Source organism: Lethenteron reissneri, unplaced genomic scaffold, assembly GCF_015708825.2.
Source record: "Lethenteron reissneri isolate LAM-NWPU_2019-01 unplaced genomic scaffold, ASM1570882v1 scaffold_1640, whole genome shotgun sequence".
NCBI classification, from domain to species: domain Eukaryota; kingdom Metazoa; phylum Chordata; class Hyperoartia; order Petromyzontiformes; family Petromyzontidae; genus Lethenteron; species Lethenteron reissneri.
Window position 1 is genome coordinate 566459 of NW_026891378.1, and position 27810 is coordinate 594268.

At 48.2% G+C, this 27810-nt stretch overlaps 2 protein-coding genes across 2 annotated transcripts in view; one reads left to right on the forward strand and one right to left on the reverse strand.

Moving 5' to 3' along the window:
* LOC133339041 (uncharacterized) overlaps window positions 1–19596 on the reverse strand; it is a 62197-nt gene extending 42601 nt beyond the window's left edge. Inside the window, exons 1-4 of the mRNA XM_061547165.1 lie at window positions 19474–19596; window positions 7924–7994; window positions 7036–7137; window positions 5259–5417 (exon numbers count right to left, since the gene is read on the reverse strand). Coding sequence (XP_061403149.1) covers window positions 5259–5417; window positions 7036–7137; window positions 7924–7984 — 322 coding nt within the window. The 5' untranslated portion in view covers window positions 7985–7994; window positions 19474–19596. The remainder of the gene's footprint in view (window positions 1–5258; window positions 5418–7035; window positions 7138–7923; window positions 7995–19473) is intronic.
* The window catches only part of LOC133339061 (uncharacterized), a 254530-nt gene that overhangs the window by 93138 nt on the left and 133582 nt on the right, over window positions 1–27810 (forward strand). The window lies entirely within an intron of this gene.

Here is a 27810-nt window from a genome sequence, read left to right on the forward strand (position 1 = left end):
TACCTAGCCCCGCTGTCCTAAGGGGACCGGGACTCTGTGTAACCCAGAGGCGAGTGTATTGTGTAGCCAGAGGCATAGGGCTTACACGAGTCGAGTGTATTGTGTAGCCAGAGGCATAGGGCTTACACGAGTCGAGTGTATTGTGTAGCCAGAGGCATAGGGCTTACACGAGTCGAGTATATGGTGTGTAGCCAGAGGCATAGGGTCTACACGAGTCAAGTGTATCGGGTGTAGCCAGAGGCCTAGAGCTTACACGAGATTAGTGGAGTGTGTCGGAGGAAGAAGAAAGACCACACGTTGTATTGTGATACCTAAAGGATTTAATAAAAGTGTGTTACCCGTCAAGAAGTTCCTGCCGTCAATTCCCATACTTCACATGTATGAAAATCTCAGCTGTGTCGAAATGTTTATTTCATTCGAGCTTTGGGTCAGATCTCCCATCACGTTACAGTGAGAGAAAAAGTATTTGATTCCCTGCTGATTTTATATGTTTGCCCACTGACAAAGAAATGATCAGTCTATAATTTTAATGGTAGGTTTATTTGAACAGTGAGAGACAGAATAATAACAAAAAAATCCAGAAAAACGCATGTCAAAAATGTTATAAATTGATTCGTATTTTAATGAGGGAAATGAGTATTTGACCCCTCTGCAAAACATGACTTAGTACTTGGTGGCAAAACCCTTGTTGGCAATCACAGAGGTCAGACGTTTCTTGTAGTTGGCCACCAGGTTTGCACACATCTCAGGAGGGATTTTGTCCCACTCCTCTGTGCAGATCTTCTCCAATTCATTAAGGTTTCGAGGCTGACGTTTGGCAACTCGAACCTTCAGCTCCCTCCACAGATTTTCTATGGGATTAAGGTCTGGAGACTGGCTAGGCCACTCCAGGACCTTAATGTGCTTCTTCTTGAGCCACTCCTTTATTTGCCTTGGCCGTGTGTTTTGGGTCATTGTCATGCTGGAATACCCATCCACGACCCATTTTCAATGCCCTGGCTGAGGGAAGGAGGTTCTCACCCAAGATTTGACGGTACCTGTCCCCGTCCATCGTCCCTTTGATGCGGTGAAGTTGTCCTGTCCCCTTAGCAGGAAAACACCCCCAAAGCATAATGTTTCCACCTCCATGTTTGACGGTAGGGATGATGTTCTTGGGGTCATAGGCAGCATTCCTCCTCCTCCAAACACGGCGAGTTGAGTTGATGCCAAAGAGCTCCATTTTGGTCTCATTTGACCACAACACTTTCACCCAGTTGTCCTCTGAATCATTCAGATGTTCATTGGCAAACTTCAGACGGGCATGTATATGTGCTTTCTTGAGCAGGGGGACCTTGCGGGCGCTTCAGGATTTCAGTCCTTCACGAAGTAGTGTGTTACCAACTGTTTTCTTGGTGACTATTGTCCCAGCTGCCTTGAGATCATTGACAAGATCCTCCCGTGTAGTTCTGGGCTGATTCCTCACCGTTCTCATGATCATTGTAACTCCACGAGCTGAGATCTTGCATGGAGCCCCAGGCCGTGGGAAATTGACAGTTCTTTTGTGTTTCTTCCATTTGCAAAAAATTGCACCAACTGTTGTCACCTTCTCACCAAGCTGCTTGGCGATGGTCTTGTAGCCCATTCCAGCCTTGTGTAGGTCTACCATCTTGTCCATGACATCCTTGGAGAGATCTTTGGTCTTGACCATGGTGGAGAGTTTGGAATCTGATTGTTTCATTGCTTCTGTGAACAGGTGTCTTTTATACAGGTGTAATGCGGGTGTAAACGGCCCTCCGGAGGTGCCGTCATGAGGGGAGGAGTTAGGTCACGTGGGGGGAGAGGGGTTAGGCTATAGAAGGAGGGGAACCGGAAGAGGACGGGGAGTGACGGGGAACCAGGAACAGAGGGAGGCCACGAAGGGCGAAGCGGGGTGTGGCGAGATCGCCACGAACACGGGGGATTCGGGAGCAAATGTTGGACGAATCTTTGGTGTCGTTACGAAAACGAACGGAGAAGGCGGGTAAGGAAGTCGGTGCGGGTGGGATTTCGGAAACTCCTCTCCGAGATGGGTTACTGATGTGGAGGGAAGGGATACAGGAACACTGGCGTCTCGTTGTGCCTGCGTCATTGCGGTATGAGTTGATTAGATCTTTGCACTGTGACACACTTTTACACCTGGGGGTGCAGAAAACCCTATTGACGCTGCAACGAGACTATTATTGGCACGGCATGACGACAGATGTCGTCGGTCACGTTCGCGCGTGTCCCGATTGCGCCCGCCGTAAACCACCTAAACATCCATATGTTCCGCCGATACAATCGATTAAAGTATCTCGGGTTAATGAGCTGGTGGCGTTAGATATTTTGGGACCCTTTCCGCCATCCGCTAAGGGAAATAAGTATTTACTGGTGGGGGTTGAGTACCTCTCTCGCTGGCCGATGGCCTGGCCTTTGCCTGACCAGTCAGCGGCGTCTATCACTGACGCCTTTCTATTTGGGTATGTAATGGACAAAGGGGCGCCGGAGAGGCTCCTTACGGATCAAGGACGTAACTTTTCGTCCAAATTGTTGGGGGAGGTGTGTGCGGCTCTTGGAACTAAAAAGATACGGACGTCCCCCTACCACCCGCAAACGGATGGTATGGTGGAACGGTTGAATCGGACTCTGTCCGCCATGCTGTGCCATACGGTCGGGGAAAATCAATCTGATTGGGATTTGCATATCCCTGGGGTGCTTTCGGCGTATCGCATGACGCCGCACGCGGCTACTGGATACTCGCCGTTCTTCCTTATGTACGGCCGTGAGAATGTGCCACCGATTAATGAACAGTTGGGTACCGGCGCGAGGGGGCCTGTTAAGCCTCTTCCTGAATATATTAAGGACAATGTTCGGCGTGTCGCTGAGGCGAGGGAAAGTGCCCGCATGGCTACTGCCAAGGCTCAGGCCAGGAATGAGCGGTGTGCCCGACGATCAAAGGGGGAGTGCCCCTGGAAAAAGGGGGACCTGGCCTGGCTTCATTGCCCACAGGTGCGGCCAGGTACCTCTCCTAAATTACATAGACCTTGGCAGGGTCCGGTCCGCCTCATTGAGGTTCCCAACCCACAGTCGGCGCGTGTTCAGGTTGGTTCACGGCGCTGGTTCGTGCATACATCCCGGTTGAAGCCATACATTGCCCCGCGGCCGGATGCGTCATCTCCCGAAGTTGCCTTGCCGGGGTCTGTTGCTGCCGACTCGCCCTTGCCTGTGTCTGCTGACCCTGCGAGAGCGCCTGTCGTACCCTTCACAGACAAGCCGGCCGTGACAGCGCAGGGAGGAGGACGTTCCGCTCGTGGGACGTCGACTGGAGCTGCAGAACCCACGGGACCTGCAGCTCTTCCTATCCCTCCGCGGACGCGAGTACGGGATGTCTCTGGACGCGAGCGGGACAGTGGCGGGCCTCCAATGGCGACGGAAGAACTTGCGCCCGTCGCCCCTAAAACCCTTCCACGTTCCCGCTCGGCGGGTGGTCTGCCGACCGTCCGGGACGGTCCGGCTGCCCGTACTCGCTCGAAATCCCTCACGTTTCGTTAAAATTGTATTGTGTTGTGTTCATTGTTATATTGTTCTTGCATGCTTCGTGTCGTTTTACGTGTTGGCCCTTTACACCCGCATTGCTTTCAGGTTGCAATTCAGCCGAGGTCGGCTGGATTTTCTTTATGGGGGAGGGTGATGTAATGCGGGTGTAAACGGCCCTCCGGAGGTGCCGTCATGAGGGGAGGAGTTAGGTCACGTGGGGGGAGAGGGGTTAGGCTATAGAAGGAGGGGAACCGGAAGAGGACGGGGAGTGACGGGGAACCAGGAACAGAGGGAGGCCACGAAGGGCGAAGCGGGGTGTGGCGAGATCGCCACGAACACGGGGGAAGCGAGGATCGGCACCGTTGGCCAGCGGTGACCGACCCGAGGCAGCGAGGAGGCTGCAGTCAGCAGCGGGGCTGCACAGAGAGAGAGTGGGCAGCGGGTCTGCATACAGTAGCAGCCAGAGGGTCTGCACATAGGGGCAGCAGCGGGAGTCTGCATAGGGGTAGCAGCGAGTCTGCAGGGAGGAGGTTACAGTGGATGAAGCAGAGAGTCAGAGGAAAGAGGAAGCTATAATAGCAGTGAATAGCCGGGAGCTACAAATACAGAGTTATAACAGAGTGCCGTGTGGGTGAAGACGAGAACCCAATAAAAGACACGAAAGACAGAAAGAAGTGTCCGAGTCCTTTTATTACACAGGTAACAATCTGAGATTAAAAACACTCCCTTTAAGAGTGTGCTCCTAATCTCAGCTCGTTACCTGTATAAAAGACACCTGGTAGCCAGAAATCTTTCTGTTTGAGAGGGGGGCAAATACTTATTTCCCTCATTAAAATGCAAATCAATGTATAACATTTTTGACATGCGTTTTTCTGGATTTTTTTGTTTTGTTATTCTGTCTCTCACTGTTCAAATAAACTTACCATTAAAATTATAGACTGATAAATTCTTTGTCAGTGGGCAAACGTACAAAATCAGCAGGGGATCAAATACTTTTTTCCCTCACTGTATATAATTGTATATTACGTGAAAAGACGGTGATATTTTTGGTACGGTTATATTTAACAGTACACGGTTCAGGTTTTCAAGAACGCGACCCAAACGTACATACAGAAAGTCCTTGACTTATGTTGGAACGGGTTTTATGTTCCCGAGAGCCGTTCGTAAGTGGATTTTTTGTCGTATCTTAAAAATCAAGAGGTAATTGTACAGTAAATATGGTCAGTCCCATAAAAAAGTGATACGGGTTCAATAAATGCAGGGAAGCATTATAAAACTCACAAATAAGACATTGTACATTTTCACGTAATACTGCGATAAATACTGTATAGTGAATGAAATTAAACGTAAAATAAAGTAACATGAATAAAATAATCAGTTATTTTCGCTCACCTTGAGTCCTGATGCTAGCTCACTTGTCGGAAGGGGAGTGCAACACGGGGGATGCGGGTCTCATCACATCTAGCGGAGGATCGCTCCGCCGAACAAAGTAGTTCCGCGGTTCATCTTACAGGGAATGTTCGTAAGTGCGGGCGGTCGTAAGCACGCAGCTGTTCGTAAGCATGCGAGCATTCGTAAGCACAAGGGTGGTCATAAGCGTGGGCGGTCATAAGCATGCGGGCGTTCGTAAGCCTAGAAGTTTCATATCCCCGGGACAGCCTGTATGGTACCGCATTTAGGTTTTTCAGGAAAAACCACCCAAATATAGAGTTTTTTTTTATTACCATTGTTGCACGAACTTGTTTGGCAGCAGGAGGTGCTATCGACGGTGCCATTGAACGTCGACAGTAATCCGAGGATGTATTGTTTCATCTGGTCCTTGAAGTCGAACGCATTGCACTGTGCTCTTGTGGCACAGGTTCTGGCCTGGTAAGGAATATCACCTGGAATAGAGATGTAATTGGAAAGAAGAAAAACAATAACAAAACAATGCAATTAATTATAAACGACAAAAAATTAGCACGTGTACGTAATGAAATCTAACGTTTTTGTTGTTGGTAAAGTGCATCCCAAAATGTGCAAAATAAGAGGATTTAGCCATCGCGGTTTTGTGACAAATGTATTAAGGTCACCGATCGCAAATTCACATGCTTTGATATATTACAATATATTATTAGAGCACATTCGTTTGCATGTTTACCACAAGAACTGTGTGGTTAATGCTGTACTTGATGCCTTACAATAAGTATCTATTTTGTGTTTGAACATCTTAACACAACAACTGTTTTATTGCCAGAAAGGGTATGAAGCCTGTTTTTATCTTTTTAATTATTTTATACTGGCATCATGAGGTTTGCCTTCGATATATAGTGGAATAACGCACGCGGGGGGGGGGGGGGGGGGGTGCAAGTGGTGTGCAAGCACATACGAGTTACAGACAGTGAGGTCGCATCAGGGCGACCAGGTGTGGTGAGAGGGAACAACGGAAAGGAGACGGCTCATTAAGATGCATAGCAGTGATTGGCTGGCTGCAAATGCAGGCGCGGAACAGACGCCAGGCAGACGGGAGATTGAGACGATAACGACGGAAGCCACGGGCGTCAGGCGACGGTAGGTCGCCTGCTTAATTAATGACGATTTAATGAGGAGGGGGTTATATACGGGAGCGTGATAGAAAGAGTGGAGTTGGTCGCAGTGAAGACAAGAGAAGCTAGCAGAGAGATAGCTCGCAATAGAGAAGCTAGGAGAGCGTATAGTTAGCAGTAGAGAAGCTAGCAGAAGTTTTCGTGAGATGCTAGTAGTGGAGAAGCTATCCGAGTGTATAGTAATAGGCTAGCAGTAGAGAGGCTAGCGGAGTGTACGGTGGGAAGCTATCAGTGTGTAGTGGTAAGACAGCAGCAGAGAGAGCAAAGTGAGCGGAGCGTGACAGGCAGGCTAGCAGTGGAGAGACTAGGAGAGAGAGAGAAAACAGGCTAGCAGTGGAGAGACCAGGAGAGTGAGAGGGAGAACAGGCTAGGAGAGTGAGAGAGAGGAAGCAAGCCGTGGAGAGTCTGAGAGAGAGGGGGAGCGGAGCGAGCGAAGCAGGCGAGCAGCGCAAGCGGGAAAAACACGACGGAGTTATGGGGTGTCGAACGCGAGGAGATCTGTTAAATGAAAGTAACACAGGAGAAAAATAAGTTGAAATAAAAACACTACAGATATAAGCACTGCTCAACGCGAGCTGTAAGTGCTCTGCTACTTGCCATTGTCTTTGCACCGTTCATCTTTTGGCGTTGTTCTCTGGTATGACACTGGTGCAGAGACAAAACCGTTAAGGCTGCCGTCTCTGGTGTAGATCAATCGGTTCTAAGCCAAATACTTGTACAGTATTACAGGAGGACCCGAAGAAAAATCAATGCAGTGACCACCACGGGGAGAGACTCCAAATATACAGCAGGCACCGTCAGGGTCCGGGATCGAACCCACTGCCTAATAAAAAACAGGCGAGGGAGATAACATATCCAGGGAGAGAGATAGACGCAGACTTCAAATATACAGCAGCCTTGACCTGGAAGCACTTACTCTGAGTCAGTTCCATCGTCACGCATGAGTCTTCCCCTGCTGCACATGTGGTAAGTTTTTCAGGAATCTCCAAACCAGCACTTCCAGTGTAGCATAACAGTCCTGCAAAATTGTACAAAGATGCATGTTAGTATTTAAACTCAACCATTTTTTTAACAGGTGTAAGGCCCCACTGAGCTGTTGTGCAGTAGCTCTTTTTCAAAAGCGACCTGGCCATCACAAATGATAGCAACTCAACGAAGTGACTGATATGATCACGTAGAAATTAAGAGCAGCCAACCATTCTACACCTGTGTTTCTAAATGTAAAGTGAAAAATCGGAGGACCCGGCTTAAAAATCCACGGGGGATAGAGAGATGCAAACTCCACATATAACAGCAGCATGCATCGTCAGGGTCGCACTTCACGAATCTCCTGCATACCAGGCGAGGTAGTTAACATATTCACGGGAAGAGAGACACGTGTAGCCGGAATGTGCTTGATGTAATGAATGGAGTTAATGATGACCATGGATTGGACCCATAGACCCACGTGACTGCACAGTACACCACGCCCACAAGTGGAGTAATCAATTCAGGGTACGGGGTATCTATTTAGATTCGAATGGACGCTGTACAGGTAACACACATTTACAGCTCCGCTAAAACATAGGTAACTGTTTAATCATTACGGTTGGACTGTAACTTAGTCCAACCGTTGCGCTGATCGGAGGTGTGGGGGGTAGTGTATAGTAGTACATTCTAGTGTATAGCAGTGTCTAGTGTAGTTGAAAGTCTAGTTAATTGCGGTGTTCTTCAGGAACATTACTACCGTAACACAAGAGGACAGACTGTATACTAACTAAATGAACGCAAACGTATAGCTGAGGAGTGGTGTGAAAAACGTCACCTTCGACGCTCATAGCGAGCCAGATGACAGCCGCCAGAACATGAATCAGGGTAATGTTCATGCTGCTCCACCTGCAAAATACAAAAACACACACCACGGTCATCCTGGCAGCAGCGTCTTTTGGCTAACAATCGAACAAAGATGGTGGTCACTGCATTATCGCGACGCTTTCAGATTGTGCTGCGTCTGCGGCCGTCTGGAACGCTTTTCCATCTGATATTAGGAAGCTACTGGGAGCCATGCAACTTTTTAAATGATCACCATCATCTAAGTTGACAATCTTCTTTATAACTGCTGCTCGTTGTGATTAGTTTGCTGTCCTTCCCCCCGCACCTCTGATTAGCTACGTATGGTGCTAAAGAAGTTCAACATACACACCTATCCCTACTATAATTACCCAGGAATGTCCTTAACTCTAGTTACGCACCTCCACGTCGACCAGCCCCCCTGATTAATAATCATGAACAGGTTACGTCCTCCACATTGACCCCCCCCCCTCATTAATAATCATGAAGAGGTGATGTCCTCCAATTGGACACCCCCCACCATGAATAATTAGCGGCTGACGTCCCTCCACATGGGGGGGCGAGGCGCCTCCTCCCACCTCTTCGTCATGAACTTAGAAACCTAACTACAAAGGTAGAACCCTCACGTCACAGATCTCCGCAACGCTATTAAGACAAAGTTTAAAGGTCGTCATGATGAACAAGGGATTATAACCTTAGAATCAAATAGGCCTGTGTCACCGCGCCCTTACAAATTGCACACGCATTGGTGCAATTAATATCACGTCGCGGTCTGCTTTTCACTTGCAAGTTTCAGATTTACTGCAATACACTCGTCCTTGTACGGGCAAAAGGCTAGTACACTACACACTACACTACTTTAGTAATATATACTACACACACACTACTATATGCACTACACACGACCCTATACACTCTTATACTAAATTGAAAGTACATGTATTTACAACTGGTTTGTGTGTTTATTTTGTTTTCCTTCTGCAGCATATCTCTTAATTCTGTGGTCTGCGCAACCTACTCACTCCTCTCATAACTGAAAGAAAAAAACTTTCTTATAACTTTATTTATTTAGTTACTGTATATGAGAAGGTTCTGGAAGGGCGAGTTGAGATGGTTGAAAACAGGTGGCCGTAAGGCACTGTCACATGCGATAATTAAGTGTGGGGGGGGGGGGGGCTCACTGTCTGATGGGGGTGCGGTCGAGCGGGTAAATAAGGGCGAGTGAGGTGGACGACATCGGGCCGACATCGGGCCGATTACTAAACAACCACGTAGAAAACTAAAGTATAAACTACATAAAAAAACTAAAGTATAAACTGCATAGCATCATCAGTATACTTACTATACTCTACAATAAGCTGAGTTACTAACAGTAAGTAATACATTACAATTCTACGTCGTAAAAAATTATATAATATGCTTCCATCTAAACTTTATTCTCTTACATCACACTAGTATACACCGTACTATATACTGCCATAGACAAACCCAACATTAAATTATATACTGTATTGCTATAAACCACCCTATACCTTATACATTTTAATATAACACTATGTATTATTCTACCCACCCTAATGTGTATCACACTGCTATATGTTTACTATACAATTACGATACTATATATTACTTTGTACATTGTATTAAGCATATAAATGTTATACTATTTGTTATTATACACTGTACCATTGACCGTCGTGTCAATGGGTGAGTCGTGGGGGGAAACTTGCAGCGGAGTAAAGAATCCATTCCCTGCGGAGAATACAATGCCAGTGAGTGGAACGCGGTCTGAAAGTCACCGTAAACGTGAACACAATCAGTTAAGATCCGAAATGGTTTATTACGTCCTTCCAATGATTGCTAAGCCAGAATCCATCTTCTCGGTTGAAATTGTCTCTGTGTTTGTATATGTGGATCGCCTCATGAACGAATCTCTCATGATAGCCAGATGGCTTGCAGAGAACCTCTGTCTTGGAGAAGTCAATGTCATGTGAGCCCACTGAGTTGTAACAGTGATCTGCCACGGCTGAGGTGTTTGTCCTACCGTGTTTCAGGTCTGCTTTATGTTCACGGATGCGGTCCGAGACATGTCGTTTGGTTTCCCCAATGTAACTGCTACCACAGAGGCAACTTAGTTTGTAGACGCCAGGGTACTGTATGTCTGGAACCACATCTTTTACAGACGGGACCAGATCACGGATTTTATGTACTGTGTTGAATCGAACCTGGATCTTGTGTTTAATCAGGATTTTGGAGATCTTTTTTGTGACCCCAGCAATGTTGGGTAAGGTGATGGTCTTGAAAGGCTCCTCAACAGGATCCTTCTTGATGGTTGGAGTGATGGCTTTGCGGATTGTGTAGTCGGAGTAACCATTAGCCTTAAGAGCTTGGCGTACGTGTTTGAGTTCACTGGCAATGTGTTCTTGGTCGGAGATGCATTGGGCTTTATGGTATAGAGTCTTGATGAGGGAATTCTTCTGGGATGGATGGTGGTGGGAATCCGGTTTTAGGTAAGCATCCGTATGGGTGGCTTTCCTGTAGACAGAGTGGCTCATTGAACCATTAGGTCTCCTTTTAATTAGGACATCCAAAAAGGGTAGCTTGCCATCTTTTTCGACTTCCATGGTGAATCTGATGGCTGGGTGTATGGAATTGATGTGGTCGAGAAATTGGTCTAGATCAGGCCGGCCATGTGGCCAGATGACAAAAGTGTCGTCTACGTACCTCTTCCATAATTTCAAATTGCCGTTCGGCAAAAATTTCAAATTGCCGTTCGGCTACATATTGGCTTGGGGTAATTTTTCTGTCATTACATCTGTATGCATGATGAACTTCTTTCACACTTTCGAAGCCAACCTTCCCATCTCCGCTCTAATGTGTAACCGAAGCCTACTCTAGAGTCCAATATTGGCACACACACATTGTAAAGAACAATCGTTTGATCGATTTCCATCACATCCACAGCGGACCAACCGTCGCAAGCCACCGGTGATCAGGGGTCCCAACAAGTTGAGAACCACTGGTCTAGCACAATAAGGAAAAGGTTTGTTTTCTTTCCCAACCGGCGGCCTAAAAAAAGACAACCACCACAGTAGCTCGAAGGTAAGAGGATTGTGTTGACAGAAGTAGAAGACAAATTTAAATAGTGAAATAAAAAAAAAGCCAATGATGGGCGGAACCTGGACTGGTTCTTTAAATTAAATATTGAATTGCCACACGAGACGACGAGTCTGTATAAAATGTTAGCTTGTTAGGCTTCGTAGATTCGATGATATTAAAGCCTCAAAGATTTGAAAGAATATAAACAGATAACAGTGCAAGTTGAATAGAGTGTGTAAAAAAAGCAGCAAGTGATACGATGCTGTATATACAGTAGTTCTCATCGATAATTTAAAAGCACTTTACAATTGTAGGGGTGTCAGGGGAAGGATTCCCACCAATAGGAGGGTTAGTGGGAGGGGTAATCGAGGAGATATAGCGGGAGAACGGGTGGGAAGAAGGGGCCTTTGGCGGGAACGAGATTGGGACGGCAGGGGACAGGTGTGGATGGGAGAAAAGGATTAAAAGACGAACCCCCTGCAATCTTGTGTCGGCTCTCCTTTACACAATAATTCTACATGGTGCATTAGTTATTGGCTGGTGGGGAAAAGGGATGAGATTCGAGTGTAGGGGAGGAGAATGGATGTTTAGGAAGGGTGATAGGGAAAGGGAGAGGGGTGAGGTTAGGAATTTGGAGGATGGTACTGGAGGGTAATGATAAGAAAAGGTAGCACTGGCGTGGTTAGGAGGAGGCTGGTTAAGGTTTTAAGGACGAGGCTAGGAGGGGGTAGAGGGATAGAATATTGAAAAAGAGATGAGTCTTGAGGAACGGAAACATGGTTCGTGAAGTTGCCCTTTTGACGTGCAGTGGTAGTTTATTCCAATGGAGGGCAGCCAGAAGGGAAGAGGAGCGGAAACGTGATTGGGTGTCGGGGAGGTGACGGTGTAGTAGAGCCGAACCCGGTTTAGCTAATCATGGGTTGAACACAGAGGCACGTTTTTCAACAACAAGGAAATGCAGCACCTTCCTTTTTTTTGCTTTGGCTTGCCGTTTTAAAAAACAGATACCCCCCAAATATAAATAAATAATAAACCAGTCCACGCTTTTCATCACAAGGGGATCGCCTTTCAAAAAAATGCTTCAAGTCACGGTGATACTTTCGGGTTTTAAGATTTAAAAGAGATAACTTTTGCTTTGTTTGTTTAAAAAAGTAAATTCACCGCTTCTGCAGGGCAGCTGTAAGATGTCAAATATGCGGAAAAGTACACCGATATATATTTGTGTGTGCGTGCATGTGTGTGTGTATGTGTTCATGTGTGTGTGTATGTTATTACCACTAAACTACGATATTAACATAAACATGGCTGGGTCATGTAGCCCGCATGCCCAGCCACCGCATGCCTAAACAGCTTTTGTTCGGCCGGATTGAGTGGGCTAAACGGGCGCGGCACGGGCTAGAGAAGAGATGGAGTGATGTGGTACAGGAGGACGTGGAGCTGAGTGGACTTGCCGATGACTGGTACCAGCGGTGTCAAGATCGGCCTCAGTGGAGGAGGCTCGTGAAGGACGCTACTGGGCAGTTGGAGGCAGTCGCCCTCCAGCAACAACGGAGGGCGGAGGAGCGACGCTCACAACAATGAGCGGAGCGCCGGGTGGCTAAAGCACAGCAAGTTGGCACAGTAGGGGGCACAGGTGGTGCATCAGCCAGTCATCTCAGTCAGTCGACCCGTGGCACCTGGGTCTGCCCCGTGACCTCCTGCCAGCGGGCGTTCGACACTTCACGTGGCCTCAAGGTGCACTTGGCCTGGCACAAGCGTCGTGGTGACGTCACCGCCACTTAGTGGCGAATGTCGGTTGTTGTGTATGTGTTCGTGTGTGTATGTGCATGCATGTGTGTATGTATGTGTGCGTCGCTCAGATCTCCCACCCCGCAGGATCGGAAGGATGCCCTGGTGGTCCCCCTCTTTAAGAAGGGGGACCGCACAGACTGTAACAACTACAGGGGCATCTCACTCCTCAGCGTGCAGGGAACAGGTGGCAGTAGGAGACTGTATAGAGAATCATTAAATCCACACACATACACGTTGAGATGATTGGAAACAGGCAGCCTAGGGAGGACAGTGAAATGTACAAGTTGAGATAATTAAAGACCGGTGGCACAGTTAGGGTAGAGGGCACTGTCCAATTAAGCGCGGGGCCTGAGAGGATTTATAAATGGTAGCGAGGCCCGCAGTCTGGGCGCTTGCCTGGGACCAGGAACTACAAAGGTGGAAGGCATCGGGGCTGACTGTTCGCTGCGATGTATCTACATATTTATTATGAAAATAAGAACTTCATAAATAAATGTCTCAAAGGAGCTTATTTACAAATGTGTCATTAAACCCGCACCACCTGACACAGCAATCAGTAAGAGGGGTGGGTTTGTGTCGCGTAAACACAAAACGTGATGATCAAGTTGACTATTTCAGCACTAACTGGTTGCTGTGTGTGTTGGAGAGTTAAACCGACAACATCCATTTACACATTGGAGTTACCATGACATTTCAATTGGTGTGATTACAACAACAACGAGCAGCAACCAGCAGCCTCATCAGGTGATTTGCCAGAATGGTGGACTGCTTCGGTCTTAAATAGAGGAGGGATAAATGTGATGTCGTCAATTGTGAGACTATCAGGTTCAAAGGCTAGAGAGGGAGAGGGGGTCTTAATTTAGTTTTATAAATGACAATGGACATATATTACTAGTTGCGTTATTCGTAATTTAAGATGAAGCACATTATGATTGTTGCGACACGTGCGATATGTAAGGTCCATGACTGTCGTATCATCTGTTTTGCAAGAAAATTATCTTGATAATTTCTTGTGTCATTGAATTTTCTTATCAAATCTGACAACGAAATTATACAGTCCCTGCCCTCCTATCAGGCAGCGGTCGTAATTTACGTACTTTTGGTTCTTTCAGTAAAGTCACGTAGGTATAAAACATTGATAGATCATGACTTTTCGATCGCAACACAAGCAATCGTCATCAGGTGAGACAAATACAGCAGGAGAACTGGTGAGGCAGCTGAGGCAGCAGTTCTGCTGTGCCCAGAGCGAGGTGATAATTTTTTTCCTAGGAACGTGAAAATATTTTTCCCACCAGTTCTGTTATTTGTGGAACGCGGTTCTGCCCCAACGCGTACGGCGAGGTCTGCCCCGTATTTGTTCATTTTCGTGGTGGAGAGCGAAATTATTTCTGCTGATGTCACTCCTGGCTGAAGATTATCCACGAGGGAGTAAAACTCAAGAGAGTGTTTGGCCTACTCCTATAGGTGTGTAGTGACATATAATCGGTCACTTAGCAGCATAGCGCTTGTTGCTGGAAGGAAAAGGAATCTGCAGTTACAACAGCCCTGACTGACAGCAGGTCACGTGATAAACCAGAGAGAGGGATGTATGGGAAAGGTTACAGAGGGGGCACGTGAGGGAAACCGGGGAATCCGCTAGTAGGTTCCAGAAAAGGGGGCGTGGCCAAGGCGGAGCGAGGCCAGGCTGGGAGGATAAAAGGGGGCTCCGAGCAGGAGCTTGGGGCTGTCGTTTGGAGTGGGATCCCGTCGTGCTGCTGGAGTCTTCGTTGCCGTCTACGTCTTCACCATCTCGGCATTGTCAGTCAGGCAGTCTGCCAGATGTCCTGACTGGGAGCTGTAGTTAAATTTCGATTTAAAGCTTTCGTGACTGCAGGGATTCATCTTCTTGGTTCTTTCGGTAAAGTCACGTAGAAGGGAAATAAAATGTAAAAAACATAATAAAATAATTCTCACGACGTTTCGGCCTCCGCAGGGAATGGATTCTTTGCTCCGCTGCAAGTCTCCTACTACCACTCTCCCATTGACATATTTCGTTGCTTCCTCTTAGTACCTTTCACGCGACGGTCAATGGTATAGTGTATAGCAGATTGTATAATAATAAATAGTATAAAAGTGTAATGTTTAATATATAGTATCGTAATTGTATAGTAAATATACAGCAGTGTGGTATACAGTAAGGTGGGTAGAATAATACACAGTGTAATATTACAATGTATAATCTAAGGTATAGGGTGGTGTATAGTAATGCAGTATATATTTTAATGTTGGGTTTGTCTATGGTAGTATATAGTACGGGGTAGACCCGTGTGATGTAAGAGAAAAAAGTTTAGCTGGAGGCATATTATATTTTTTTGCGACGTAGAATTGTAATGTATGACTTACTGTTAGTAGCTCAGCTTATTGGAGAGTATATTTAGTATATTGATGATACTGATGTAGTTTATATTTTAGTTTTTTACCTGGTGGTTTAGCTGCTGCAGCTCCTTACTATTAAAAATTCCTTCCCTCTATTACTGCTAACCCTACTGCTTCCCTTTGATGCTGCTAATCCTGCATACTGCATAATGCACGGGCATAATATGACTTTGAAACCCCCCCCCCACCTCCTACGCATTCCACAAGTAGTGACTAATCCCATATCTGCATTTTCCATAAATATTCTAAATTCCTCTTGATATGCAAATTCCTTTGTCAAGGCGCCCCTTCCCCCCTCCAACCCAGCTTAAATATATGAAGAACGCTGCCAAGCCTGGTGGTGCCCACCAGGCTTGGCAGCGTTCTTCACCTGAGGACGGCTGCTTGCGTTGTGGCCGAAACGTCGTGAGAATTATTTTATTATGTTTTATTATTATTATTTTATTATTTCCCTTCTACGTGACTTTACTGAAAGATCCAAGAAGATGAGCTGTCGTTACTTTGTGTGAACTGTTAAGGCTGTTAATAAACAGAGTGCCTCCTACTCTTAGTGTCTCTGACCCAGTCACTACAGATGTACCCTTACATCACCCCCCCCCCCCCCCCACTAACAAACACGACGTGCGAAATCAACAAACTGCGGTATATACGTTTATGCTGCTGACGGGATAAAGGTAGTTGGTGGGGGGAGTTGGGGGGAGGTGGGAGGTGGATTCATGAAACTTAAACCAATATTTTCAACTCTGCCTGAGCCAGAAAAATTTAATCATGTATGTATGTTGAACTTCTTTTGCATCGTGCATAAAAAACACGTGCTAATTGGAGGTGCAGGTGAACGGACAACAAACTAAACACAACAACAATCATATTCTTTGGTTCTTTCGGAAATGTCACGTAGATATAAAAAATAAAGTGAAGTGGTTAGCACACTGACCTCTAAACCTTGGTCACCTGAGTTCGATTCCCAGCCAGGGCTAACTGCCTATTAAATAAATAAATAAATACATATTTTTGTCAGGTATGGCCCACTGATGTATGGAACTCTTTGTCAAAAGCGACCTGGCTATCACAAATTATATCTAAAGAAAGTGGCCTATCGTCACGGGGACATTTATAGTAGCCCAATACTCAAAATGCGTGATGTTGATTCCAAATGTGGAGGGGAAAACCGGAGGACCCGGAGAAAAATCCCCGTGACCAAGGGGAGAGAGACATGCAAACTCCAAATATGCAACAGGCGTCAGGGTTGTGATCGAATCCACGACCTGTATACCAGGTGTGATAGTAAACATCTCACTAGCCACCGTGGCCGCCACGTGATGGAAAGCGTCGAGCCAGATTATTTATTGCACGCACGCACGTGAGAACGAGGAAGTTCACACAAACAAAATATATTATACTCCCTCCAGGCAAATACCACATTTCATCGTTACAGACAAGACAGGCTCCTGCCTCGTCCTCATGAACACAATGGTATAAATACAAATGGAAAAAAAGAGCACTCTCCCTCAATGGCATTTTCCCCTTATCAAACGATCAATCATTGTCAGCCAGCAGCAAGTCAACGCTGAACAAATGCCTCTCCAAATCGCACTCTAATCTACCCCTAGATTATCTGGCAATGCGACAAATGCTCACCCAGTACCTGTCACGCACGGCGTGACTTCTGTGCTCCGTTTCCTTCAGTGGGGCCGTCCTCTTGGATGCATTTCTTTGGCTGCCACTCAACATCGTTGACCATGAACTATGTATGTGTATGTATGTGGCGAGCGGTGGCGCATTAGTTAGCTGTTATGTGAAACGAACCCGGCGACCAGAGTAGGTGGCCAGCACCACGTCCGGCTTCGTTTGTCTCCCCAGTGGCGACGTTTACTACACATTGGATCAGGTACTCATTTGGGGCTGAGTCGACCTTGGGGAGGCCGAGAGTCGGTTAATTTCGCCGCTGGTGTTGGTGGCCATTGGCGGGTATCGAACTCTGCCGGGTTGACAGCTACCGCTCTCCACACAATCACACACACTCATTCACTCTCACACATTTACTCACTCTGATAAAACGGGATAACGTACACGACTCTATACACTGAAAGGCGTGCCAGTGGAGAATTGGAGTTAGACCCCTTCTTGCTGTAAGGCACAAGTAAGGAAGTTCAAGAAGTTTAACACATAGGCTTTCGCGACCAATATAATGCATTATAGAGGTTTTTTTGGGTTAGATTGCGTAAATATATAAACTCGATGATGATGCAGGCAGTGATGAGAGGGGAACTGGGTACAATTTGGGCACCACATGTACAAGGATGGACAAGAACAAGATAGTGGAAAGTGTGCTCAGAAAAATGGAAAGAACCGGAAAAGGGAGGAAGACCTAACACATATTGACTTGACGGTGACTATTTAGAGATTGGTGCCAGAAAGATGTACCTACTAATTGAACAGTTAGGCACAAGACAAAGGAAAGTGGAAACAAATGATGAAATCTGCAGTTTAAACCTACAGGGAAATCTGGCCATGGATCATGATGATGATGATGATACGACAATGAGAGGGAATTAAAACTTAAAAGTATAGCCATTTTAAATATAAAAGCGACGTTGTGGTTGGTAATTAGTTGTGAGAGGCACCGCGTTCCATTCTGGTCCGGGAGCTCGTACACATCATAACCGGCCAGATGTTAACTCCATCGCGTGGTTTACAGGAGGTCGTGGGTTCGATCCCGACACCGACGCCTGTTGTGTATTTAGATTTTGCGCATCTCTCTCTCTCCCCGTGGTCGTGTATATTTTTCTCCTGGTCCTTCAGTTATTTTCTCTCCAAATTTTAAAACGTCCGTTAAAGAGTACGTTTTGCACGAAATAATCGTGAACGTAGTCGTGGGTTTAACTCTCCGACACAAAACAACCTGTTAGTGCTGAACTAGTAATCTAATTGTACAAGTTTTGTGTTACGTGATAAGCCAATTCGTTGAGCTATCATTTGTGGCCAAGTTGCTTTTGAAAATTTGCTATATATCTCAGCAACAGCCAAATATCCTAAATGCCTGTTTTTTTTTAATATCGAGGGGAAAAGAACTGGAGGACCCTGAGAAAAATCCATGCGACCACGACGGAGATAGAGAGAGAGACACGGAAACTCCAAGAAACAGGCATCATCAGGGTCGGGATCGAACCAACAACCTCCTGTATACCAGGCGAGGTAGTTAACATCTCCCTAGCCACCGCGGTCTCACATAGTTAACTAGTGTAGTTTAACAGGTAGGCTTTCACAACCAATATTATTCATAACTAGTAACTATTTGTCTTTTGTCAACGTGACACTTTTTTGCTGATTGGCCGTGTCGGGTGGTGGAGGGTTATGACACATTTATAAATAACGCGATTTAACTAGTGTAGTCTGCGCTCGTATTAATGTAGAAATAGCACAACCACACACACTCTCTCCGGTAAGCTCTCCTGTGGCTAAGCATCAACTTTGCCGTTCAGCTTCTGAACATATTTTGCTGCCATGCACAGGGATAGACGTCTTTCCTACGCAGTCGCTAAACGCCGTGCAAACTTACGACAATTATTCAACGGAGGTTTTAGGAAGGAAGAAAATCCATCAAAGGTCAACCCAAGCGATTTCCTGGCTGATATGCAGATCAGAGGTATTGTACGTTTTCCACAAAATAAGCGTGAACTTTGTCGTGGATTTAACTCTCCGACACAAAACAACCGGTTTGTTCTGAACTAGTAAACTAATTGCACACGTTTTGTGTTACGTGACACAAGCCCCTTACTGATTTTGGCTGTGTCAGGTGATGGTGGCTGATTTTAAAGCTTCATTTATATTTTTAAGCGATCTAACCTGAAATAAAATCCTTTATTACCGAAAATATTGAGGTTTTGCGACTACCATTACTTAATATTTTTTACTAACTTTTATATTTCTCAACAACAACAACCAAAATATGCAATAATCAACTCCCCTAGGTAAGATGGCTATCATCTGTAAAGTAACTATTTGTATTTTTTCTTGGAGCAATCGACAGAAACGATAGCATTGTTCAGAAAAATATTAACGTGGCAGGTACCCCTCCTGGCAAAAAAACTAAAAAAGTCTGCCTACTTAAGTCACAATGTGCCTTGGCGTGCCTTTATTTCGATGCAAGAACGACAGTGCCCAATTACGATTTAGTGATACGCAACGGATATCACAACAGCGCGTGTGTTGCACTTACCGACTTTGAAAATCGTTGAGAAAGAAGCTGAAAATCTCCGACCAGGCGTGAATCTCGATCTTCAAACGAAGTCAGCGGACACTCACACGGTGGATCTGTGTGCGCATATATATAGGAGTTAAGGGGCCATCCATATAGCACGTACGCACAAATCTGTCAACACTTGACCCCTACCCCCCTCCATTTACACACGCATAATTTTTGCACCCCACGCCCACCCACGTACATACGCTTGATGCACCCCCACCCGAATCCTATAGAACTGCCGATATTTAATCCACGCAGAAACGATCAATGATTAATAATATTAATGTGCTTAAGCAAACAGATAGTTTGCTTGTCTCTCTGCAGTCGTGTGGATTTTCCTCCGTGTAATCGGGTTTTCCCCTCTACATTTAGAAACATGCTTTTCAAGTATCTGGCTGCTGCTGCTATACATTTCCACGTGGTGATAAGCCACTTCTCTGAGCTGCAACCATCTGTGATAGATTTCGATTTAAAGCTTTCGTGACTGCAGGGATGCATCTTCTTGGTCTGTCTCCCCGACAGACTGGTCTTCACCTGAGGACGGCTGCTTGCGTTGTGGCCGAAACGTCGTGAGAATTATTTTATTATGTTTTATTTTTATTATTTTATTACTTCCCTTCTACGTAACTTTACTGAAAGAACCGAGAAGATGCATCTGTGATAGCTATGTCGCTTCTGAAAAAGAGCTATACTTTATAGCTCAGTGTCCTTTACACCTGGTACAATAACAAAGTTATTCACTCACCACTCACTCACCACTCACTCACCACTCACTCACCACTCACTCACCTACACACTCACTCACCTACACACCCACCCACTCACCCACCCACTCACCCACTCACTCACTCACCCACCCACCCACTCACTCACTCACCCACCCACCCACTCACCCACTCGCCCACTCACTCACTCACCATTCACTCACCACTTTCTCACCAGCTGGAGGCCCGTGTCTGACTACGTGGAGCAGCAGTTTGAACAGTTCACCACTTACTCACCACCCACTCACCACTCACTCACCCACCCACTCACCCACCCAACCACCCACTCACCCACCCACCCACCCACTCACCCACCCACCCACTCATATTTCCACGTGCTTTGTGCGGCGCTTTCAGGTGCGCTTCAGCAGCCGTCTGGAACGCTCTTCCTTTTGATATTAGGAAGTCACGGGAGCTATGTATTTCAAATCTAGTTTGAAAACTAATTAGATTTTTTAGTTTAGTTCATTGTCCTTGGCCCGCACCTCCGATTAGCACTGTTGGATACGTACGGTGCGAAAGAAGTTCAACATACATAACATGAATACAGGCAGGTGACTAAGTAATCATGGAATCCAGTTTCTATATTCCAAGACTAATTTCAAAATGAATTTCAAGTGTTTAAAAGGGATGATATTAAAATAAATGTTTTCATTGCAAGCTTAGATTTGGAAGAGATATTAGAGAAAAGTGACTCGGTGCCAGAGGGTACGTTTAAAATGGCAAGAATGCGGAAAAGTGCAAAGGTCTGCTGGATATCTGTGGGGATCTGGCCATTGCATGCAAATTCAGGATTATGGCTGCGAGATTTTCCGCAGTGATTTAGCGCACTGCCCTCTAAACCCCAGTCACCTGAGTTCGATTCCCAGCCGGGACTAATATGTTATTTAAAAACTTCAATTCCTATTAGGCTCGGAGTTATACGTGAGATGAGCCATGATTCATTCACAAAGTGTTTCTAAATGTAGAGGGAAAAAACCGGAGGACCCAGAGGAAAATCCACGCTACTTCTGGGAGAGAGACATGCACACTCTAAATATACCAGACAAGGTAGTTAACATCTCCTAGCCACCGTGGAAGCCAGGACTCTGGCAGGGCTTTTTTGTCGTCTTGGTATTATGACACCTGCAATATCCATTCTAGCAAATTGCAAACATCAGTTGAAATTCAATCATCTACAGAGGTCGCAATCGGGTACCCGATACCCGTACCATACCCGATACCCGGCTACCCGTACCCGGGCGGGTACGGGTACAGGTAGGGTACGGGTAGCCGTTTGCGACCCTGGTGCGGCCGGGTACGGGTACGGGTAGGCCGTGAATCACTGGTGAGTCACCGTTTGTCATTAATTTTCCAACGTCTTGTCTCTTCTCACAATTCAAGTTCCTAGAATCAACCCATTCGCGCCTGCAACATGACTTCTTCCTAGAGGTCACAATCGGGGACCCGATATCCGTACCCTACCCGATACCCGGCTACCCGTACCCGGCCGGGTATCGGGTAGACTACGGGTACGGGTAGGGTACGGGTAAGGAATCAAAACTCGTTTGCGACCTCTGATCGTCGAGCACGACGGTTGAAGCAATGGAATGTTTAGTTTCTTTAATCCCTCCAATTCTGTCCTCCCAGCAGTATGAATGGGTATTCCAGAGTTCGTCGATCAGAGGGTGAGTGCTTCCAGTTCCACAAATACATCTGGCCACTATAATAACAGAAGGGCAGTTTATACATATTAAATATATATTGTACTTAGCTGCTTTGCTCCCACATCTACCCCTCCGTGCTTGTACCAATTCGCATTGGCCAGAGTGATAGGGTTACGACAAATAACCCCCCAAACATGCACAGGGAGCAGAGCCCCTTAAATCCATAAAGTGAGCTGACAAAGGGGATGTATGTGTACGTGCTACGTACTCAACCAGAAGAAAACCTATAGACCTCTGTCCATCCACTGATGTATAAAGAGCCACCAAAATCCACGTCATTCATTTTCGTTTGTGTTTTTGTTGTTGTTACATCATTCAAAGTGATAGACAGTGAGGAATCGTGAAAAATAGGGGGGGATGGTTAATATATAACTTCCACGTAGGGGCGTCATGATGGCAAGATGTTAACTACCTTGCCTGGTATATAGGAGGTCGTGGGTTCGATTCCGATCCTGACGCCTTTATATTTGGAGTTTGCATGTTTCTCTCCTGTAAGATACCCGAGTTTGATTCCCGCTCACGGCACCAACACCAGCGGCGATTATCTGAACCGGCCTTGGGCCTCCCCTAGGTCGACTCAGCCTTAAATGAGTACCTGATCCGATGTGTAGTAAACAGTGTCACTTGGGAGACAAACGAAGCCAGACGTGGTGTTGACCAGCTACTCGGGTCACTGGGTTTGTAGCGCATTATAGCTAACCAATGCGCCACTGCTCGCCACATACATACATAGATTCATACATATGTAATAAAAGGACTCGAACACTTCTTTCTGTCTTCGTGTCTTTATTCAGGTTCACGTCTTTACCCACACGGCACTCTGTTATAACTCCTGTATTTGTAGCCCCCGGCTATTCACTGCTATTATAGCTTCCTCTCCCCTCTGACTCTCTGCTTCATCTATTGTAACCTCCTCCCTGCAGACTCGCTTCTACCCCTATGCAGACTCCTGCTGCTACCCCTATGTGCAGACCCTCTGGCTGTCACTGTATGCAGACCCGCTGCCCACCCTCTCTGTGCAGCCCCGCTGCTGACTGCAGCCTCCTCGCTGCTTCGGGTCGGTCACCGCTGGCCAACGGTGCCGATCCTCGCTCTCCCCGTGTTCGTGGCGATCTCGCCACACCCCGCTTCGCCCTTCGTGGCCTTCCTCTGTTCCTGGTTCCCCGTCACTCCCCTTGCTCTTCCGGTTCCCCTCCTTCTATACTCAACCCCTCTGCCCCCCACGTGACCTAACTCCTCCCCCCCTGACGGCACCTCAGAAGGGCCGTTTACAACCGCATTACATCACCCTCCCCCCTAAAGAAAATCCAGCCGACCTCGGCTGAATTGCAACCTGAAAAGCAATGCGGGTGTAAAGGGCCAACACGCAAAAAGACACGAAGCATTGAAGAACATTATAACAATAACACAACACAGCACAATCTAACGAAACGTGAGGGATTTCGAGCGAGTACGGGTAGCCGGGCCGTCCCGGACGGTCGGCGGCCCACCCGCCGAGCGGGAACGTGGAAGGGTTTTAGGGGCGACGGGCGCAAGTTCTTCCGTCGCCATTGGAGGCCCGCCACTGTCCCGCTCGCGTCCAGAAACATCCCGTACTCGCGTCCGCGGAGGGATAGGAAGAGCTGCAGGTCCCGTGGGTTCTGCGGCTCCGGTCGGCGTCCCACAAGCGGAAGGTCCTCCTCCCTGCGCTGTCACGGCCGGCTTGTCTGTGAAGGGTACGACAGGCGCTCTCGCAAGGTCAGCAGACACAGGCAAGGGCGAGTCGGCAGCAACAGACCCCGGCAAGGCAACTTCGGGAGATGACGCATCCGGCCGTGGGGCAATGTATGGCTTCAACCGGGACGTGTGCACGAACCAACGCCGTGCACCAACCTGAACACGCGCCGACTGTGGGTTGGGAACCTCAATGAGGCGGACCGGACCCTGCCAAGGTCGATGTAATTTAGGAGATGTACCTGGCCGCACCTGTGGGCAATGAAGCCAGGCCAGGTCCCCCTTTCTCCAGGGACACTCCCCCTTTGAACGTCGGGCACACCGCTCATTCCTGGCCTGAGCCTTGGCAGTAGCCATGCGGGCATTTTCCCTCGCCTCAGCGACACGCCGAACGTTGTCCTTAATATACTCAGGAAGAGGCTTAACAGGCCCCCTCGCACCGGTTCCCAACTGGTCATGAATCGGCGGCACATTCTCACAGCCGTACATAAGAAAAAACGGCGAGTATCCAGTAGCCGCGTGCGGCGTCATGCGATACGCCGAAAGCACCCCAGGGATATGCAAATCCCAATCAGATTGGTTTTCCCCGACCGTATGGCACAGCATGGCGGACAGAGTCCGATTCAACCGTTCCACCATACCATCCGTTTGCGGGTGGTAGGGGGACGTCCGTATCTTTTTAGTTCCAAGAGCCGCACACACCTCCCCCAACAATTTAGACGAAAAGTTACGTCCCTGATCCGTAAGGAGCCTCTCCGGAGCCCCTTTGTCCATTACATACCCAAATAGAAAGGCGTCCGTGATAGACGCCGCTGACTGGTCAGGCAAGGGCCAGGCCATCGGCCAGCGAGAGAGGTACTCCACCCCCACCAGTAAATACTTATTCCCTTTAGCTGATGGCGGAAAGGGTCCCAAAATATCTAACGCCACCAACTCATTAACCCGAGATACTTTAATCGATTGTATCGGCGGAACATATGGATGTTTAGGCGGCTTACGGCGGGCACAATCGGGACACGCGCGAACGTGACCGACGACATCCGTCGTCATGCCGTGCCAATAATAGTCTCGCTGCAGCGTCAATAGGGTTTTCTGCACCCCCAGGTGTAAAAGTGTGTCACAGTACAAGGATCTAATCAACTCATAGCGCAATGACGCAGGCACAACGAGATGCCAGTGTTCCTGTATCCCTTCCCTCCACATCAGTAACCCATCTCGGAGAGCAGTTTCCGAATTACCACCCGCACCGACTTCCTTACCCGCCCTCTCCGTTCGTTTCCGTAACGACACCAAAGAATCGTCCAACATTTGCTCCCGAATCCACACAGACCTTGGAAGACGCAAAATCCCGTCAGCCGGTCCCCCTTCAACCGGTCCCGGTGTAAGCGGAGGTTCGAGAACATCCACTGCCCGCGCGACAGGCTGAGGGGGGGGCTGAGCCGGTCCACACCTATGCGTCCCCGACGCACACGCACAAGGGGATTGTTGCGGCAACCTGGACAGTGCGTCCGCGTTAGCGTGACGCACACCCTTCCGATGGTGAATTTGAAAGGAGAATTCTTGCAACGTGTCCAGCCATCTCGCCAATTGTCCGGATGGCTGGTCCATCTTAAGAGCGTACTGCAAGGCCGCATGGTCCGTTCGGACAATAAACGACCGACCGTACAGATACGGTCGAAATTGGCGGAGAAAATACACAATAGCCAAAAGTTCCCTGCGAGTGACGCAGTAACGAGTTTCCGCGGGAGACAAAACCCGACTCCCGTACGCCACCACACGCTCAACACCACCTTTTGACTGGGACAACACCGCCCCAATCCCGGTGTCACTCGCATCAGTATCCAGAATGAAGGGATGGTCAAAATCCGGATAATCCAACGTCGGCGCAGTAGCCAGTAGGTCGCGCAGGCTCCGAAACGCCGCCTCCTCCGGCGGTCCCCACACAAATTTGTGCCCCTTCCCAGTAAGGAGATGCAAAGGCCTGGCGATAGTAGCGAAATTCGGAACAAACCTCCGGTAATATGAGGCGAACCCCAAAAACCGACGCACATCACCCACCGTGGCGGGGGTTGCCCAATCCCGGACACACGCAGTTTTCTCTGGATCCGTGGCCACCCCGTCCGCACTAACAATATGTCCCAAGTATCGAATGGAACGTTGCAGTAGATGACATTTCTTAGGCTTGAATTTCAAATTAGCAGAACGCATTCTTGCAAAAACGGCCTCCAACCGCAATAAATGCTCATCAAATGTGCGGCTGAAGACAATAATATCATCTAAATAAATGAGACATGTCTCCCACTGCAACCCCGTCAATACCAACTCCATCAATCTCTGAAAGGTGGCAGGGGCTGCATTCAACCCCATCGGCAGACAGTTAAATTGGAACAACCCCTGCGGCGTACGGAACGCTGTCTTTTCCCGCGAGGGCTCGTCAAGGGGAAGCTGCCAGAAGCCCGAAGAGAGATCTAGCGTTGAAAAAAACTTAGCCCCTGACAAGGCGTCGAGAGAATCGTCCATACGCGGCAGGGGATACGCATCTGCCACCGATACTTTATTTAACTTCCGAAAATCCACACAAAATCGTAATTTACCATCTTTCTTTTTAACCAACACAACAGGCGCGCCCCACGGGCTATTAGACGGAGATATAATATCCGCTTTCAACATGTCTTCCACTGCCCCTCGAACGTGCTCACGCTCAGCCGGACTCATCCGACGCGAGTTCAAGCGGATAGGGGCCGCGTCCCCCGTTTCGATGTGATGAGAGAGCAGCGAGGTGCGTCCCAAGTCCAAATCGTCCGAGCTAAACACATCGGAATAGCTCGCTAATAATTTATGAATCGCACAACGCTGCTCAGCGGAAAGGGCCGAATTTTCCGCACATAATTCGGCGATCCAACGATCGTCCACCCCTCCGTCGTGTGAAACACCACCCACCAGCCCCCCGTCCGGAATGTCACTCTGAGCCGTAAACGCCGTAGTGGCGTGTGCCACAACGGTACCAGCCGGCACACACACGCTTTCAGAACTCGCATTTAACACCTGCAAAAACGGGCGCTGATCCGGACGGACAATGGTTTGCGCCCCCACCAGTGCCAAGCCGCCCGTAACAGCGGCGGACGGCGACAGCAAAATTCCACAAGCACCCTGCCGACCCGGAACCGGCTTCCGGTATCGTAGGGGAATGAGCATCTGCGAGCCAGGTGGAATATCAACTGAAACTTCCGATAACGCCTGCACCTGGGCAACCGGAGCCGGTCGCCCCCAGGTGGACTGTAAAAACGCCAATTTGCGGCCCCCTGGTAGTTCAATGCAATTTTCATTGATTCTAATTAGAATGGGCATCTTAGCCAAAAAATCCGTGCCCAACAAGCAAGGAACCGCCAGGGACCTCGAAATTAACACAACGCCCGAGGCCGAGACCCCCCCGATAGAAATATTAGCGTCCACCTGTCCCACGATGCCCATACTACCCCCGTTCGCAGCGATGCAGGAAGCGTAAGCCGGCCTCACGGCCCCCGGTGGGATGTTCAAAAGATGAAATATAACATCCGAAATAATGGTCGCGGACGCCCCGGAATCCACCAAAATACGCACGTCCACCCCTTGGATCGACCCCGGTACAGTGGACGAACCTGTAGCGGCCGCGACAACCCGCCGAGCCAACTTACGCCACTGCGTTATCGAGCGACAAGGCGCAGATACTGGCCTCCCATATTTTAGAACATCCGCGTCGCACAACAACGGCGATGAGTGAGGTGTCAGGCCTTGCCGGGTGTCTGGTGCGCACCGACTTGCCTGTGCCGGAGGGTCTTTCTTTGGGACGTCCGCGATCGAGGCCTCCTGCTGGGGCGGCCCCGGAACCCGGGCCCAGCAGTCCCTGGCATAGTGGCCCCGACGGCCGCAACGGAAACAGTCGACGTCGGGTCGGCGCGCAGCAGGCACCCCGTCCCGACGTGGCCGCGCCGGCGGCGGAGCCCGCGGCCCCGGCCCGCTTCGAGCCGGCCACGGAGTGGAGGCGGCCGACAGCTCCTTTGGGCCGGTCGCATCCGGCACGTACACGGCCTTTGTAGGGTCCCACCCTACGGCCCCCCCATCGACGACAGGACCGCCCGTCCACGCCG